The sequence below is a fragment of the Nyctereutes procyonoides genome, unplaced genomic scaffold (assembly GCF_905146905.1).
Source record: "Nyctereutes procyonoides isolate TBG_1078 unplaced genomic scaffold, NYPRO_anot_genome, whole genome shotgun sequence".
Classification (NCBI taxonomy): Eukaryota; Metazoa; Chordata; class Mammalia; order Carnivora; family Canidae; genus Nyctereutes; species Nyctereutes procyonoides.
The window spans coordinates 37,644,449-37,663,315 of NW_026575135.1; the positions used below are offsets into that span (position 1 = coordinate 37,644,449).

Here is an 18,867-nt window from a genome sequence, read left to right on the forward strand (position 1 = left end):
AACACTGCCTGCTAAACTGTTTTGTTTGGGTTTGGTTTGGTTTTTACCATATCACAATTAAATTGTGCGTTCATTAACTAATGCACATGAATTTAAATCAACTTTTTCTAACTTGCTATATTCTGATATATTGCTCGGTCAGTAAACTGTTGAAGTGGAAATAAGAAATTTTGGAAGAAGTATGTCCCACTATAACCTACAAATGCTTATAATATTCTTGCTTAGTCAGCATTTGCTTCCTTTGGTGTCCCTATTTCTTACTACTAATTCTTCTAATCACCAATACATTCAGCAAAGTTTTACATTCTAGTTCATATGTAGCTGGACTGTTGACATTGGAAGACAGACCCTGAAATATCAGGCAGATTAGACAATTGCGTGTTTCCCTAGTGGTAATGGAACAGCGAATTAAGGTGGAAGTGAACTAAGAAAGGAGTCTTACAGTGAGGACTCTCATTGCAAACTGACTGGGACCTATGGATTTATAACAAAAAGAGAAATACCTCAAATTTGCTGGACCCAAAGCATGTGTAACAGTAAAACCCCGTCAGTCTTATTCTCTGTAAGTGGAATTGGGCCCAACTGTGTTAGCAATATCTAAAATACTATTACAAGTGAGACAGTTTATATAAGAATCCATTTGGTTCCAGGAATGTGAGCATCTGGAAGCTATGTAAGTGAGCATGGCTTTCAGTCCTGGAACTGCAGTTTCAGGTGGTTCCACTCCTCTCTTCTAACAACCCCCACCCCAAATCAGTAAGCATTGATCGCATCTAAAACTGTAGAGAGATCTTTTCCTGGCAGTTCAGGTAGTTACAGTAGACTGTTAATCTGTGAATGATCGCACTGAATCCCTTCTGTCTTCAGCATTTCCATGCAAATTAGAACTAAATGTATGAGATAAATTTATTAACTGTAGTCTAGGAGCATAGGTCAGCTTTAGCAAGTTTTAAGCATTGGTTTTTATCCATAAAAAGTTACACTTCATTTATGCTAATTTTCCATGGATTCACTTTATAATATAAACGGGTGAGATGATTTTTTTAAAATACCTGTAAAGAAATGAAAGATTTTTTAGTATGTTTTTCAGTTTTCTAAGATAGAGTTGGATTGTTACAGATATAAGATGTTTACATAAATGGCTTTTCCTATTTTAATGTAAAAACAAAGTTAAGCTTATTTTCTTACGTTACTGTTAAAGTAAAAGAAAAGGGGGCACCTGGGTGGCTCAGTGGGTTAAGCCTCTCAGCTCAAGTGTTGATCTCAGGGTCATGAGCTCAAGCCCCACTTTGGGCTCCACACTGGGCGTAGAGCCTACTTTAAAAAAATGAAGTAAAAGGAAGGTGGTTGTGTATTTTTCAAAACAGGAATGAAAATGAAAATGATCTATCAAAAGGGGAAAAACAAGGAATTAGGAAGTAGATAAATACTACCAGAACTATGCTAGATTATTATTGGGCTAACAGGAATGTCTTTCAAAGTGTACCTGAAAGATTAACAAAGCATTTTTTTTTAATTTTTTTTTTATTATTTATTTACGAGAGTGAGAGAGAGAGAGAGAGAGAGAGAGAGAGAGAGACAGAGACACAGGCTCCATGCACTGAGAGCCCGACGTGGGATTTGATCCCGGGTCTCCAGGATCGCACCCTGAGCCAAAGGCAGGCGCCAAACCACTGCGCCACCCAGGGATCCCTTAACAAAGCATTTAAGTGAAGAAAAGCAATATTCTAATAATTATATTTGCATGTCATGTTTTACTTTCACCAACATTTCACCTGAGCATTATTGTATTAGAGTATATTTTTCTGCATTATTGCCAAGTGGATAAACTTAGATGGGAATATATAGTAGTGTCAGTATTTTTTTCTGTTTGGAATCCCTAGCATTACAAATCAAGTGTCTTGTGGAATATGTAATCCTTTATTCTTTTTCTGCGTGTTCTATGTTTCTAATTTAAAGGTTAAATATGAACTACATGAAACATTCTGTTAGTGAATGAGCTTTGTTTTCTTACATTTTTCTGAAAAAGATTTTGATGGTATCCAAATTTATCTTTAAAACTCTCCAGGCCCCTACCAACATAAAGCCTTTAAAAACGGAAGTGGAGGTTATTTATTAAAACGGTGAGGAAACACAGTACCTTTGAACAGATGCTGATCCTTTTTTTCCTCCTTTATTTTTCAGGCCATCCGTTGCACACTGGTAAACTGCACGTGTGAATGTTTTCAGCCGGGGAAGATTAACCTGAGGACTTGTGATCAGTGTAAACATGGCTGGGTGGCACATGGTGAGGAAAATCTGGACTTTTCTTCCTGTTCTCATTAGGTTCAGGTGAATGTGCATAGTTTTTCAGAGCAGTTGTTGCCCGGAAAAGAGAGGGGTCAGCTGTGCTTCAAGTGTTAGTTAACATTCAGACTGCAGCATATTCTCAGCTCCAAAGAGCAAGGCTAGGCAAGCAGAGCAGCTCTGAGCAGAAGGGTGCAATGTTTATAGGACAGTTGGGCCGTGGGGTTCTGACTGAACATAGTAGCAGCCAGCAAGCACCAGGCCCAATGGAAACTCAAACATACCACAGTTGGCCTTTCAGGGCCTGGACCTCAGAGGGAAGCTGGCAAACCCTCTTTGCTTGAGGAGAATTCGTCGATGACTGCTCACCCTTGTCATATGCGTTTGAGGCTGCATTTTATCCTCCCAGATGTTAAATTTTGTATGGTCCAAGGTGGGTGAGAGAGTGAACGGGAACATTATTTGGCTGGTATCTGAGAAAATAGTCTGTAAATACCCCCTTTCAGTGTGCATCAGGATTGGAGGTGGCCAGTGGTAGAGTGGTAGGTAGCTCTGCGTAGCTTTGTGTTGGGGGCGAGGGTGACCCGGGGCCATGGCTGGAAGTGTTGCAGCTTTTTGCCAGACGCACGGAGCTATTTCATCAGTGTGCCTTGACAAAGCAGTTAATATGTTCTTATGTATGGTTTATATTTTTTATGTTTAGGCAAAAAGAGACTTAGAAAATAAGCAGACATTTTCTTTACTTCCTAGAATGTGGAATTTTAAAAGATAGGTATTGTTTATAAAAGAAATCTTAGCTTGAGATTTTTTTTTTTTGACAGCCTGGGGTATTGGCTCTTCAGTGGACATATTCTTCATTCCCAAGCTGTGCCAAATATCCAGTGGGTTGTATTTTTATAAATGTCATGTTATTCTAGCAAGATCTGAGGTAACAACATTGGGCCATGCCTTGAAATGCTTCTAATTTATCATGTCCCTTGCTTATTAGGATGTGTGTGTGGGCGTTGTGGGGACATTTCAGCCACGTTTGTGTGTGAAAAAGAAGAGGTAGATCAGATAGTAGGAGGGGAATACCCTAGAAGAGGTGTGCCTGGTAGACAGGGCCACAATCTGCCAGTGCCTCCGGGGATGGAACTCTGCTGTTTCATTAACAAGGCCAAAATCTGCAACAGCTCGGTCCAGTTTCAAACAACAGATGAGCTGTTCCTTTTTGTAGTCTACGTGAGTTACTACTGCATTCGGCGAGTTCTTCTCTCTTTCTATAATTCATTTACTAGGGCTTCCCATAACAAAATACCCCAATGGGGTGGTTTAAATCAGAAATGTATTTTCCCACAGTTCCAGAGACTACAAGTCCAAAATCAGGGTGGTTTCATTCTGAGGACTTTTCCTGGCTTGCAGATGGCTGCCCTCTCATGATGTCCTCAAATGGTCTTTCCTCTGTGAACACATCCCCCTGGCGCCTCTGTGCATCCAGATTTCTTCTTGTTCTAAGGACACCAATCACACTGCATAGGGCCCACTCTAGTGGTCTCATTTTAACTTTAATCAATCTCTTTAAAGGCTCAGTCTCCAAATAACAGTCACATTCTGAAGTACCAGGGATTAAGTCTTCAAGGTATGCATTTTTGGGGGGAGGGAGGCACAATTCAGCTCATAACACTTCATGAATATCCTTGTTTCCCTGAATAAATGTTGGCTTTACTAGGTAATAGGTACCAGAGCTTACAGTCCCAAGCTCAAGAGTCACAGAGTCAATATGGGGTCAAATCCTGGCTCTGCAGCTCCATGGCACATAGTTCAGTATCTCTGCAGCCTACCATTCTTATCTGTAATATAAAATTAATAATATCTAGTTGGCAGGATTGTCGTGAGAATTAAAAGTAAAGTATATGAAGCCTTTCCAATAAATAATACTGTGTTAGAAGAATCTGAATAATGGATAAGCAATAAAAGTGGTCAATCAGTTAAACAAAAGACTTTTCATTCATTCAGTCTCATTTTTTTCCAAAGCCATCTGTGTTACCATCATCTATCTGCTGTGGTCGAGTATAAAAGTTTACTGTGTCACCAGTTTGTTTTACCTGTTCAACTTCCACATGCATATTACATTAGTAGTGTAATGGGGAGAAAAAGAAATATTTCTTCTTTCTTGAACAAAATAAATTATTTCTAGCCAATGGTTGTTTCTAAGACTTTCTGAAGGATGTGATTTTTCACAAAACTTGAATAAAGTATTTCTGTTACATCAGACTGTGCTTTTCCTACCACGTCATTAGAAATCCTGTGTTTCTAGGATATTAATTGTGGAGTTTCTCAAATCTAACCTTCCCTCACCACTGTTATTACCTTGACCTCTCTTTCCTCCCTCAACTGTGTATCCTATAGAACTCCAAATATGTAGACACAGATGTACAAACCCCACTCTTCCCTCATTCATTAGGACAAATATGATAGGGATTGGCTTCCAGCTTTTGAATTGGCAGTTGGATGAGAGCACCCACTCTTTTTGCCCTTAGCATTTCAACTAGTTGCTTCATTCTCTCCTCCTGCACAGAAAACCCTGAAATCGTGTTTCTAATTATTTCTGCTCAGAGGTAAAACACAGCAGTCTTCCTGGCTGCCTTACGTGGTATGGTGTCCTATGGGTAGGACCAGGAGGAAATGACTTAGGTTTTTTTAGTACGTCTCTGAATTTGGATGGAATAGCAGTAGGACTACTGAAAACATATCTCATAGAATTATTGTATCACTAAACATACTCCAGCTGTTATTATATTGTAAAAAAAATATATATTTGCGAGGCACTTGGGTGGCTTAGTTGGTTAAGTATCCAACTCTTGATTTTAGTTCAGGTCACGATCACAGGGTTGTGAGACTGAACTCTGCATCGGGCTCTGTGCTGGATATGGCCCCTGCTTAGGATTCTCTCACTCCCTCTCTTTCTTGCCCTCCTCACTCCTGTATACATGAATTATCTCACTCTATCTCTAATATAATAATAATAATATACTAATAATAATAATAATATCTGCTGCTAAAAAATAACCAAATGTCAAAATCAAGTGTTCCCTGTAAAAAGAAAAATTCCTAGAAATGTGGCGACCTCTTTTGAATAAATATGTTCCCATATCTCTTTTGATAGCATCATCTTATTTCTTTCTAAGAGGTTGAATTTCATGGGTCATTATATCACACATACACACTTCCATAGCCTTACAGATTGCTTCTCCAACCTGCTTAAATTGTTAACATTAGCTGCTTTACAACATTCTTGAGAAAGGTGTTTTAAAAAATTAAAGAGAGTGAGTGATTAATTCATCATACCGTAACACCTAGGCTTTGAAATTATGCACTGGGTTGTGTGCTTTTCACAGATTACTTCCTTGAAATCTTTAGCACCACTGAGTCAAGAGGGGGAGAAAATCCAAAAACAGTTCCTTGACTACCGATAGGTATTTCCCACTGAATTAATAGAGGATTTCCTGTTCTTTCTCCCCATTAATGAATTTTAGCTCTTTCACTTTGATTAATAGAAAGGAGAGCTTAATTAAATTTAACTTTATTTCAGAAGAATCTTTTTTTTGGTATAGGATTTCCATACCTACAGTGTGTAAAACCCAGAGTTTCTAACTGTGTAAATTTCTGTTTTGAGTTCTTGGATAAAGGACTCTAGCATACTGCCAGCTAATTCATTTAACAGCTATTATTTCCTTCCCTCCTCTGTTTGCATTATCTTTTCTGTGTATTTCCTTTATTTGCCTAAAATATAGAGTGAGTCTTGAAAAAAATTTTAAAGAAGGGGCAGCCCTGCTGGCTCAGCGGTTTAGCGCCGCCTTCAGCCCGGGGCCTGATCCTGGAGACCCGGATGGAGTCCCACATTGGGCTCCCTGCATGGAGCCTGCTTCTCTCTCTGCCCGTGTCTCTGCATCTCTCTCTCTCTCTCTCTCTCTCTCTCTCTCTCATTAATAAATAAAAATTTTAAAAAAATATTCTTACAAGTTTTTTTGTTGTTCAAAAGTGCTGAAATAAGATATCAGGATAAAAGCAGCAGTGGCTTCTTTATTGGTTACATAAATGTTTATGTTGGTAGAAGTTTAGTTTGTTGCATTCTGACCCTTTCCCGAGGTACTAGTAATTCAACCATTCACAGAATTAAAGCTTCAGCCAAAGGTTTTACATAGTCTTAGAAAGTAGCAAGTATCCTAGTATACACCCAGTAATGGGTAAGGTGTGTAGGGAGGGCTAGGGTAGGAAAGGTGGGGGAGTGTGCTTACTTCTAATGAGAAATGTTACTAACAGGACTTTGTTGCCTTTGTGAAAAACTGGAGGCATGGTGTAAAAGTTGAAAGCTATGGTACTAAATCATTTTTGTTATTTATCATTTGCAAATTAGTTATAATGACTGTAGTCTAGATGTTTAGTGATAATCCAAGACAACTGGAAACGTTTTCTTTCATGATGGGATATATTTGATTTGTGTATATGAGAAAAGAGGTGGGCAGGTTTTAGAAAGGTAATGTATACAGATTTTTTCTTTACTAGGTCAGTGATTTTTACTTCCAACAAAGACCATTTGTTAAAACTACCTTCAAGAAAAAAACCCACCGTGTCTTAGTATGTCTAGTAAGTATTTGGCAAGGAGATGAGGCTTGATGAATAAAAAATATATTACATCGCTAAATGAACCCCACTGCAGTTTTCTCGGTAAAAATTATTTTCTTTATAGAATACGTTGATTTAAACCAAAAGGATGCACTATTCCAATAAGCTGCATTCATGACTGCTAGAATTTTCATTCATTCCCATACAGTCTGAATTAACACCAGGGTTATTTCCTTTGGCTAAAGTCCACCTCTGAGAATGCTTGTTGTACCAGGATTCTTGAGACCTTTCCTTTATTATGTTCTTCTATAAATGTGATTTCTCTTTACTGCCTCAGTTCATTCAAGGAGAAGATAGTCCTGCATTATCACTTTAGTTATTTGGTCATCAAGCCAGCTGCTTTCCTGCTCCTATCCAAACTATTCAGATTTTTTTAAAATGTAAAATGAGCAGACTTGGGCTGCATCATCTGGATCATCAATGAATAGATATTTATTAAACATATATCATATGTAAAGTACTGTGCCAGGTATCTGTCGGTTCCTCAGTTCTGTACCACAGGAAATGGTGAGCAGTATAAAGTTAATTTAGTGTCATATACCAACCAGTTTTATGGTTTAATGTACTGTAAGGCTTAATATTCATATAACCCATTAATTTCAAACCTTTTTTGTAATTCACTAGAAGTAATTTTTCTTTTTTTCTCAGCATCATTGAATTTGAATTCTCAGTTTTTTACTTGATGGATCTTATCAGAAGATAGATATTTATAGAGACCCTCACCCAAATAGAAATATAAGACATCCCATTAAATTCGAATTTCAGGTAAACGGTGAATAATTTTTTTAAATAGTTGTGTATCTGCAAATTTAGCTGAGTGAGCCTGTATTTTTATTTGATAAACCTGCAAGCATACAACTAAAAGAAAATTCTAGTGAGGCTTATTTTGCCTAATTAAGTCTTAAAACGGGGCCATTGGTTCTTAGCATTCTATAATCAAAAATCTTTTTGATTATGTCAGAGATCACAAGATCTCTGCATTCTGTTTACAGATTCCTCAAATTTGTTGGTGGCATGGTGTACCTTATAAGGATTTAAGCAGAGTGGATCAAAAGCAGTAATTTTTCATTTTATCCCATGAAAAGTCACATGTCTTTATTATTTGTCCCAGTTTGTGCTCTTCTTATGAATTGTCTAAACATCTGTGAAAGTAGTTTATTCCCAACTGGTAATTTTGTAATATTCTCCCTGACTTGATTCCAAAAGCTAGTATAACCAACAGTAGTAGTAACCTTTCCTTCTTCCTCCTTTCTTCCCCATTTCTCCCCTTCACACCCCAAATAGAAGTCTTTTATCATAAAAATAAAGCATGACTTTCTGTGACATCATGCTCATTCCAAGTAACTCAGCAGCAGTTTGTGTATGATAATTTGTGAATTTTTCAAGATTAGGAGAGAAGGGTAATTAACAATGAGTCTCTTCTGACAAAGGAAAGGTAATTCTCCCAAATACTAACTTCTAAGAAAGCTCTGACCTCTCTTTTGCCCACCTGGAGAGTGTCCCAATAAGAGTGAATTTTGCTTTGAGAGAGACTTATTGCAGGGGGTATTTAGGATGTGATGAAAAGTTTAAGAAAGGTACTAGCTTAATTCCTTAACACAGGGAAGTAAATACAAGCTTTACAAGTGAGAACTTGATACTTTGGGGGAGATGTAGGTAGTCATGCTTCCAGAGCTTTACACAAGGGTAGGAACATCATAATCTTCTCCCCCTGGTACACTGATTTGGAAAAGATAGGAACTAATGTAGTTTCTGCATTAAAGATATCTAGAAGTAGATTTAGTTCATCCAGATTGTGATGCTAAACCCTGGCTTGCCTAGCCACAAAATTCTTTTTTAGTTAGAGAAGCCACCTTTATAGGCGCCTCCTAGCTTTGGTGAGGTAGCTGGGTCCTTGTCTCTCCATAGACAAAGTCCTTGAACATCTCTCCAGTTATTTTTATTTTAAAGAGCAAAAACAAGGCCATTTTCCTGCCTGGCACGGGAGCCTTCTTTGCTTGACCTGAGGGCACCGTGCCCTCTTCTGCTTCTTTCCTTTACTCCCTGATCACAGCTGATAAGCTTTAAAGGGAGGACATCCTCACAAATGCAAAGGTTCGGTGCCTGATTAATGGCATTAGCTATATTCTTATGGTGCCCCTGAGCTGCTTATTTTGATTTGTTTCTTAGCCTGCCAACCTTTGGGATGGTGATTTGAACTCCCTAAAATTTTTCTTTTTTTAATCACAGCACAAACAAGTGCCTCCCCTTCAAAGTCCTGGGCTCTCTGCCTGTTAGCTTCCCACGTGTTTTGTTTTTTTTTTTTTTTTCCTAGCTTCTTACTTAGATGGAACATAAGATGAGTCTGGTAAATTCTGGCCTCTAAAGTATACAGTGCCATTCCACTGTTAAGGAGTTTCTAGGGAGGATCTTGAGATTGAAACATACAGAGTTAGAGCCCCAGGTTATGAGGAAGCTTCAGATACACAAATGGGGGAGGCATGATAGAAAAGTAGGTAAGAGTTCATGTGCTGGCTCCACCACCTACTATCAGTAGAACCTTGGCCAAGTTACATAATCTCTATTTTTTCTCCAAGAGATGTGGATAATAATAGCACCCAGTTTGTAGGGTTCTTCCCAGGATTAAATAAGATAATCTACTTAATAATGTTAGTTGTTGTTTCTAAACTCTTACAGAAGTAAAACTTCAACCTTGAGGGTGTGAGAGACATGTTTTAGCGTAGTTTAGTGGTTAAAAATTGGAATTACCAGTCAGTGGTCAAATCCCATCTCGATCCCTAGTTAATAAGCCTCAGTTCTTTTATCTGTAAATGCAAATAATAACAGGAATTTATCTAAATATCACAACAAAGTTTTGAGGAAGATTAAAGAGAAAGTGGACTCAACACTAATGATAATATCCAGAGCCTCACTTAAGGTACATGTGGTATGAGCTTCTTTCTCCTTCCAGGAGAGGTTGGTATGAGCTTCTTTCTCCTTCCAGGAGAGGTTTTTTTTTTTTTTCAGTGCCCAGTGGCAGAGTTTAGGTTACCAATTTTTTCCCTAGTAAATCCAGCCCAGTTCCATACCTTTCAATTTCCCTCAAGTGTCATTTGAGCCCCAATTTGAACAGAAGTCAGAAACTCTTTTTCCCAGAAGTCACAGTTTGAGAAGTATAGACCAATTAAAATGAACTGTAGGAATATTTATCTGTTGAAAGCCCAAAACCCAGAAATAGATGAATTTCAGTCAGATTTCAGGCTACTTTTGCTCATTTTCACACTTATATTCTTGCATGTGAAGTGCTTTGATGGGCTAACCACTTTATCATTTTATTGTACTTTATTACATCATAAATTTTTATATCTTGCTAACGATCCTACAGGAAGCTTAATTGTTTATAGGAACATCTTAATTAACTGGAGTTCACCAGGTTAAGCAGAACACAAATTGAAGGAGTTATAAATGAAACACTCAGCTCCTCTCATTTTACTGAGGATATGCTATTCAGATAGACCAGGAGATTCTGCTGGGTCATGAGGACCCAGTATGTCTCAGCAATATCATGTTGATACTGTCAACCATTCTTCCATTTCCCGTTGTGTCATAGTGATGACTTCTTCCAGTCAAGGGTCCTCTACCTACCCTTTGTTGAAGAGTGAAAGCATGGGATGGGGTAACTATGGTAATTCGGAGAAATTCTGACTTGTATTCTGGGAGGCATGATATGTTGCTGATGCATCCCATTCCTTACCAGGTTTTGCCTTCTAGGAGGAGTAGGTGTTTATAATTCTTCCAAAGCTTTTTGAATTCATCTGTGAATAGAGCATATAGCTCCCATCTGTGAGCATATAGCCAAAGCGCTGAACAGAAAGTATTTTAACGTTTTACTACCATAACTAGATAGAATCATAAGCAGTATCTGTGAAAGAGCCCCGTAGTAAGGTCCCTCTCTCCTTGGAGCTGTTCTGTGATGCACAGACAAATTCCCATTTTTGGCCTCTTAGGCCTCCCAGCCTGTTTGCATGGTCAGGCAGGTGACACTGCAAATGCAAGCTCAGATCCATCTAAATGAAAGAACCATGTTATTGAGCCTTAAATTCTGCTGGCCAAGGCAACTCTAGACCTGGCTGTCCACTTAGTAAGCCATTCTTATGGATTTGAGCACTTGAATTGTGGCCTGTCCAAATTGAGATAGGTTGTAAATGTATACACTGGATTTTGGAAATGTAATCTTAAAAAAATGTAAAATATCACATTAAGAATTGTTGATATATTTTCTGCATATTTGTAATATTTTTGATGTATTGAGTTAAATAAAATACACTCTTAAAAATTAGTTTCATTGTTTATTTTTTACCTTTTATTTTTATTTTTTTATTTTTTATTTATTTTTTATTTTTACCCTTTAAAAGAGACCACAAACATTGAAGTATGTGACTTGAATTCTATTTCTGTTAGACATAGAGGCCTGTGCTAGGTTCTCTGTATGAGATAGTGTAATTGGAAGACTGAAGCTTAGGGTAAAGTGGTTTACTGGTAGAGTAGTTAGAATTGGTGTGAGAATCCTAAAAACCCAAATCCAGGCTCTTGTCCTGCCTTCACTCATCACTGTCACTCTTTCCCAGTCCTTCGAGCTTTCACACTTGCTGCACTATTGATCATGTCCAGTCTTTTCCTCTGTCCTGGTCCTGAGGGAAATGGGATCCGTCTACCCCCAGGAGCAATTAAGTGTTCCCTTCTGAATGTGCTCAGTGCACTTCACTGAGACCAGAGGGTCATTTCTGTGGAAAGTGATCCCTCCACGAGCTCCTGGAAATCAAGAAGGGCACTTCTTCTTTGCGTGCTGAGACCCACTGCAGCGTCTCCTACAAGGGAGCACAGGAGCAGAGGTTTGCAGACACTCCTGAGTGTATGTAAGAGTCTCTGAATCCTAATTGCCATTTCTTTTCCAGCAGCCTCTTCCATTCTAAGTGGGAAGCACAGCTGCAGACACTTGCCTTTAGTCTTGCTTCTGCATTTCTCTTGTCCAGCCTCTGTGTTCACGCCTTTGCTGTTTTCTTCTGTCTTCAGACAAGAAAACCAGTGAAAGGTAGGTAGGAGGTTTTAGCAGCTCGACTAGCCAGGAAGTAAATTTTAGGGAAGTTCAATTTGTTTGATCATTAACAGATGTTGGCATTTTAGTCTCATTCAGAAGGTACAGTTTTGAGTGAAATATCTTCCACTTATATCTAGTAGTTTTTCAATACTCCTTTGCCTGCAATAATCTGATGGATAGAAATTCTCCCTTCCCATCTTTGACTGTTCATGATTTCCACTATCAGTAAAAATTAAAAAACAAATCAACTTCTAACATAAAACACACCTGTTTGGCTTGGAGAAATTGGCCAGAAAGGTCTTTTCTCTGACAGGCCAAAAACGAAAAGCGACCATCACAGGGCCCCTTATTAAAAAAAAAAAAAAAAAAAAAAAAAAAAAGTCTTTTTTTTTTTTTCTTTATTTCATGTGAGCATTGGCAGAAACTCTGACAAGCAGTTCTTCATATTTTATTATGTTCTTGTCTGCAGAATCTCTGTCAGGCAAAAACCTTGTCAGCGGAAAACCTGTCGTAGGATCAGAGGAGACAAAAACAGGTGTCACACAGGCAGTCAAAACTGAAGGGAAAAAAAGATTAGGCTAAAGAGAGAGAGGCAGACAATTACATTAATGCCATTGCTTTTATCTTATAGATGTGTGTTATTATCTCGGGGTGCTGAGTGCGCAATTGCCTCAAAGAAAAGTAGACAGGAGACAAGGGGAAACTTGATAGTTATTAACTGAAGAGGCAGTGTGTCAAAGCTGGATGGGGTTCAAAGTTTTGCAAAGGAAAAAAAAACTGCAGGCAGCAAGCAACGGCTGTGTGGTTCTGCTTTCGGCTACATAAACCTAGTAGCAATCTAACATTTTCTACTTGGAAACAGATCATAGAGAGAAAAATTAATGAAAGATTTCATTCGGAGGTTTTTGGGGTAACATTTATCCTATATACATATGACTGAATCATCTTTTCTCTCTTATAAAGTCTTGCCACAATGTGAGGCATGGTGAGGCATGAAGACAGGCATTTGTCAGTTCAGCTGTGTTGTTTGGATATGTTTAAAACACCTATTATCAACCCACTTTTAATTAAAAAAAGCTATTAAGAAGCCCTTTTACTAAGTGTGAACATCTGTACGTGCAAGCTGTAAATTAGGAGATCACATATGTGTGCCTCAGTCAGAGACTAAATGCAGTTGGCAAGTGTTTTTTAGTACTGTTTTTAAATACAGTAAAAACTCTAAAGGAAAAATTGCTAATTTTAAAATTTGGATTTATTTTTATGATTGTGCCTGTTAGTACTAATTAATAGAACTTTTCTTCTAATTAGAAATTAGGATCATTATTATCATCAAGTTGGTAATCAGAATTCAAAGGCTAACCAGAATCTCCCTTCTGTTTCTTTGTTCATGTTGTTTTAGGAGACTTCTTTTCTGAAAGTTTGGGCTTATTAAATATAGGTGATGATATAAAATAGTTTCATTTTACCAATGGCCCAAACTCTGAAAGATATTTGGCCTTGTTGATAACTCATACGTGTCAAATGGCCAGCTAGTAACTTTACGATAAGATGGCAACTTTAAGTTTCCCCATCTGCTTAATCATACCTTGATCATGTTAGTGGCAAAACCAGCAAAGGATTGCTCTAGCCCTTGATATTTTCTTTTCATGCATTTAACAATTGGTTAGTTTAGACTTCTCCTAAGACTGCCTCCTTAACCCTTTTTTTATTAGCAGATCTTTATATAGGGTCTTTTATCCCTCCAGTCACAGATGCAAAGCAGTTTGATACTTGATATATGCATTAAGCAAATCCAGCAATCCAGAAGAAAAAACACATCAGTGTCAAAAGTGTGTGTGATAGCCCAGGGTTTTAAGGGATTATGGTGGGGGAATTAAAAAAAAAAAGATCGATTATAGATTTAGAATGAGATTTCAGGCTGACTTACTGGGAGAGAGAAGGAAAAATACTTGTGACACAAAGGTGACGTTTATTAAAAAAAGAAGACTGAATACTGAATATAATCATTCCTTTCTTTCAGGTATTTCCTACCAGATGCTGGCTTTTTGTATTACTCAATTTTGAAATATTTCTTCACTACATGTGATAGAGTTTAAAGCATATGTTCTAGCAAAAATAAATATGCCTTACATTTACAATGTTTCCTTAGTGAAATCTACTTCAAGAAAATTAAGTTTAAATCTAATAAGTTAGGAGTAGGATAATTATTCACTTACAGAAAAGTTCATTTTTTTTGTTTAATAGAAGGACTTACATGGCCTCTTCAAGTAGCACATTTCAATAGTTTCAAAACAAGATGTGTTTTGTAGTCAGTGGCCATTTAATTCATTGATCTGTAGATTAAATGAAGCAAGGTTTGTGTAGCCAACCTTCAGCTAGCTTTGATGACTAGGGATGGGCTAGAGCATCAGCAGTAGGAATGATAACCCCCAAACCTGGTTGCAGCAAGTAGATTCAATAACCAAATCTCTTCCTAGATTTACCATCAAGTTTGCAGATTAAATTTTCTTTTTTCCCCTTTAACCACCTTCTGATGGAGTTGCTATAAATGAGGAAAGACATGCCCCCAAAAGTGGGCCATGTAAGGAAGGAGGAGGAGAAGAAATAAAACCAAGGACTTGTTTAATCTAACCAAGAGAGTGAGTTTCTGAATAGCCAAGCGTTGACAGTCTACTTTTATGTGTGCCTCAGTCAGACTTTGATGATTTACAAAATCTGTTGTGAAGACTTTATTATGCATAAGGCCACAGGGGGGAAATGCCAATCAGTTTGAAATATTACTATATAGTCTCAAGTGGAGCTCAAATTCTGCCCTGGACTAATTGTGGGTGTTTGTGTGTGCATATCCACTTACTCTCAAAACTAAATGTCAACTAGGTATGATTAAAATCCACAGGACAGTGGGGCCTCATTGGAACTACCTTTGTTCCCCTTTCCTCACTTCAGGCTAGAATCACATTCATAATGGACATAAGAGTATTCATATACTTATCCCTTATGTATTAAGGGACAAGAAAATCAACAATTCACATAAGGTATATAAGGTATTGTAATATAATTGGGGTTTATGGAGGCTCAGTAGGTTTTTGTTTTGTTTTACTTAAAAAGGGTGACACTATTTGTTCAAGAAAAAAATAAACCCTTCACAATATAAGAGCTGACAGTTTTTATCACCAGTCTTGGGGATCAATTCTTGCAACTATATATCATTCCTTTTCTTCTTTCCTTAAAAAAAAAAAATTCTTAAAGCAAGCTTCTTTCTCCTTGGTATTAAGTATCCTAATTAATTCAACCTTGACAGTTATAGTTAGAAAGTTGTGACTTGAACACGAGTTATTTTGTACTTAATTTGCCCCCAATTATATAGTTCTTTTCCCCAAAAGTAGTGAAGAGCATGTGCAGATCTAAATATTACTTCAAGTCATAAGGAATCTTTCTTTTAATAACAGGCATTGTCTGCCTTCATGATCGATTCTCTGATTCACTAAAAAGTTCTTAATATGTCATCACTGCCATTTATTAATGTTTTCCCCAAGTGCTATGTCTTTTATTAAGATCTGGCTTACGATCTATGGGTAGGCTAAGCCTTTGCCTTGTGCCCTGATGCTTTCCTGCCTAGTAAGAAAGCAAAGTCTTATAATGGGAAAGGATTGATGTTATAATGATTCCAAAGGGCCCCTTTATGATGAAATTCTAAATACTCAAAATCCCATTAAACCTGTAGAAGTTCATGGGCTAGCTACATTGAAATGACATATCATTATATCGGGTGTAGTGTGCATATCATAAAGTATGGTATAATCTGAAATTATAGGTCATATTAGCAAGAACAAAGAGCCACTGACCCTCATAAATTCAGAATATTTGGGTATTTGGAGTAGGAAAGGGAACAATAATCTGTTTATAAGTAATCAAAATTTAAAAATCTGACCCCAGAAATAGCTCTTATAAAACCCTATCCCTAACAACTTTAAAGTAATCATGGAAAGAATTCCATAAAATAATCCCTTAAAGACACATGTTGAATGTTAATCTATTAGAAATTGAAATTGTGTTCTAGGATCCAGAACTACTAAAAGCTGACCACTTGATGCTGTTACAATTTAGAATCCTAAGGGGAGTGAGGCAAAAGATGTGGAGTTCTCGAAATAATTAGCTTTCCAATTTAAGGCTCACTTGGCTTTCTCCCAAGATGAAAGAATAGGTTTCTTTAATTTTTTTACTTATAAAATTGCTTCAAATTAGTATTTAAAAATTTAAAAATATCCAGGGCAAGTCTGGAAATTAGTAAAATAAAAGATTTCCTTTTAGGCCATTTTCATACAAATTTTTAATTGTTTTCCTCTGCAAAGTAGGTGGCTTTGAAAAGTTATTCCACTTCTCTCACTTCTTGTTGAATAGCTATAGGCTTCACACTGCCGTGCCTGAACTGTTATTAGATGGAGTCCACTGGACGGACATCAGGGCCTGCAATGTTCGAGCATATTCCTATGAAAACCACCTAAGTCACTTGAATCTGGCTTTTAAAGAAAGTTATGTTTAAAAAAGTTGTGGAAAACTAAGAACTATAAACTATCACTGAGAGCCAATTTTCTAGGATCAGTGAAAAGCACTTTTATACTCCTACATTAAGAAAAAAAAACTATCTGAATATGTTCTTATTTCTGTGACCTTCACAGAAAATATTAGAAGTGAAGTCTGTAGAATTACAGGTTTACATTTATTTTAATTTATTTGAAGGTTTGGGGAGTAATTCTTGTTATTAAAAATTGAAATAAAAAATAGTTATTCACGTTTCATTTGATAGATCCAAGTTCTTTTATAACCACTCTTCATCCACCCCCAGCACTATTTTATACATTTGAAAACAGAATTTTATAAAGAACATTACTTTGTTCTTTTAGCTAGCAATACTGTTAGAAGCATATATTACTTCACATTATTTCACTATTGCATATTTTGCATTACATTTTATACTTATTTTACATTTACATTACATATTTACAGTAATGAACCACAAAAATGCTGGGTGTTGTCCTTACGGTGATTTCTGTTTTTAACAGAAAGGAGTTTTCTTCATCCAGACTTTTGTGTCATTTGGAGTCTTATCCTATCAAAGTGTTTATTAAAATTATCCAGATCTCAATTTCTCCTTTGTTTCATAGCTAGAAAATTACCAGTGTAAGCTTCTGTTTCTGGCATTTTAAAGAAATCCAGGTAAATTACATTCCCTCAGTTACCTAATTCACAGTTCAAGAAGCTCTTGTGTGAATTTTCTAACTAGTATCTGTGTTGTTCAGTTAAATCCTTTACTTTTTCCAGATAAAATTCCACTTACTAAAAAGAGATTAATTTATATGTTGACTTCTTTTTTCTCTGGACCTCTTAATAAAAGAAAAATAACCTCTTCTTTGTAGATACTATTCTTACAATCTTATTGTGTGACTGCTCTCCGACCCCTTCCAAAGTCTGTACCAGTCATACCTTTTCTATAGCTGTGAAACCATTGCTCTAGCACATGGATCACAAATCTAGTGATCTGTGCTATGATTTTCATCATGTCTGTGTTATGTTCTAGCCTATGCACCCTGTCATCAAGCTAGATTTCATATTATTGTTATTAGAAATCCATTGGATGCCCCCAAATAATGCTTGGAGTGGTAGGAAAGGGAATAGATCATGCAAAGTGTAGTCAATTCCTGACCAGCTAGCAGCGCCACCTCACTCCTTAAATTGCCACAGTTACCTACCCCACTGTTTTCTAGGGGAGTATAAAGAGGAATATAAAAATCCAAGGAGAGAGACATGAGTAAAATCGAGAGTTCGGTGGCACAGTAGAATCCTACATTTAGGCTTTCAGTGCAAATACACTAATGGCATTTTCCTATTCTGTGTTCACTTAACTCTGTTTATCCATTCAACAGTATGAGGACTGAACACCCTTGAGTTGATTATGTGTCAGATATGGTCGTTGCTTAACATCAAGCTCTTATAAAATAGGTACATGAGTGACCCAATAAATGGGCAACATATGGTTGGGATGTACATGATTGGCACACATAAGTATTGAGACAGTTTGCTCTTAGATGAGGGGACCTCTCCAGACTTCATGGATAAAGAAAATAGAAGTTGAATTGAAGCTAGAAGAAAAATGTAGTTAAAAAGGTAAATAAGAGGAAAGGCACTTACAGAACAGCATTGAAAATTAAAAATTTTTTAAATGAAGCTCAGCAGATGGAACCCTGCTTATCTCTACAGCATCATCTCACACTATTTTGCTGCTCTCTCTTTTTGTCGTAGCAGAATTGGCTTTGCCTGGAAAAGCCAATTAATTTGTTACCCATTTAAATTATGTCCTCATATTCCATACCCAGCTTGTAATTCTGTGCATTAATGTGTATTTTTTTAAAGTCTGTTTTCCTTGCTAGTCTATTAACTTCATGAGGGCTTGAATCGTGTCTGTTTGGTTCTTCACTAAATCTCCAAAACGTAACATAGGGTCTAGGAATATTCTTTTAGTGACCAAATATGAAAGTGCTAGGAATGCTTGAAAAGGTAATGTGTAACTCATTTTGGTCACAGAGGTCTATGTCAGTTATTAGGATAGATAGTGAATTGATTTGGCCAAGTCTTCTGACCCAGGTTAAGGACTTTGTGTAAGGGGGAAGGGAGGGTTTTGCTGGGATCACCATTACAAAATTTGAATCAGAGAAAAGACCTATTCTAAGCAGTATTTTGAGAAGACTGAATTGTGGATTGTATTTAGGTTGTATTAGGCCAGAGAGAACAGAGATAGACCAGACCACCAGGAGTCACTTGCAGTAACGGAGTTGTGAGAG

At 37.1% G+C, this 18,867-nt stretch overlaps 1 protein-coding gene across 12 annotated transcripts in view; it reads left to right on the top strand.

The window, feature by feature from the left end:
* Positions 1-18,867, top strand: part of BNC2 (basonuclin 2) — a 444,196-nt gene that overhangs the window by 284,009 nt on the left and 141,320 nt on the right. For all 12 annotated transcript variants that reach the window (XM_055302016.1, XM_055302018.1, XM_055302015.1 and 9 more), the window contains one exon: positions 2,185-2,287. In XM_055302016.1, the coding sequence (XP_055157991.1) occupies positions 2,185-2,287 (103 nt within the window). The remainder of the gene's footprint in view (positions 1-2,184; positions 2,288-18,867) is intronic.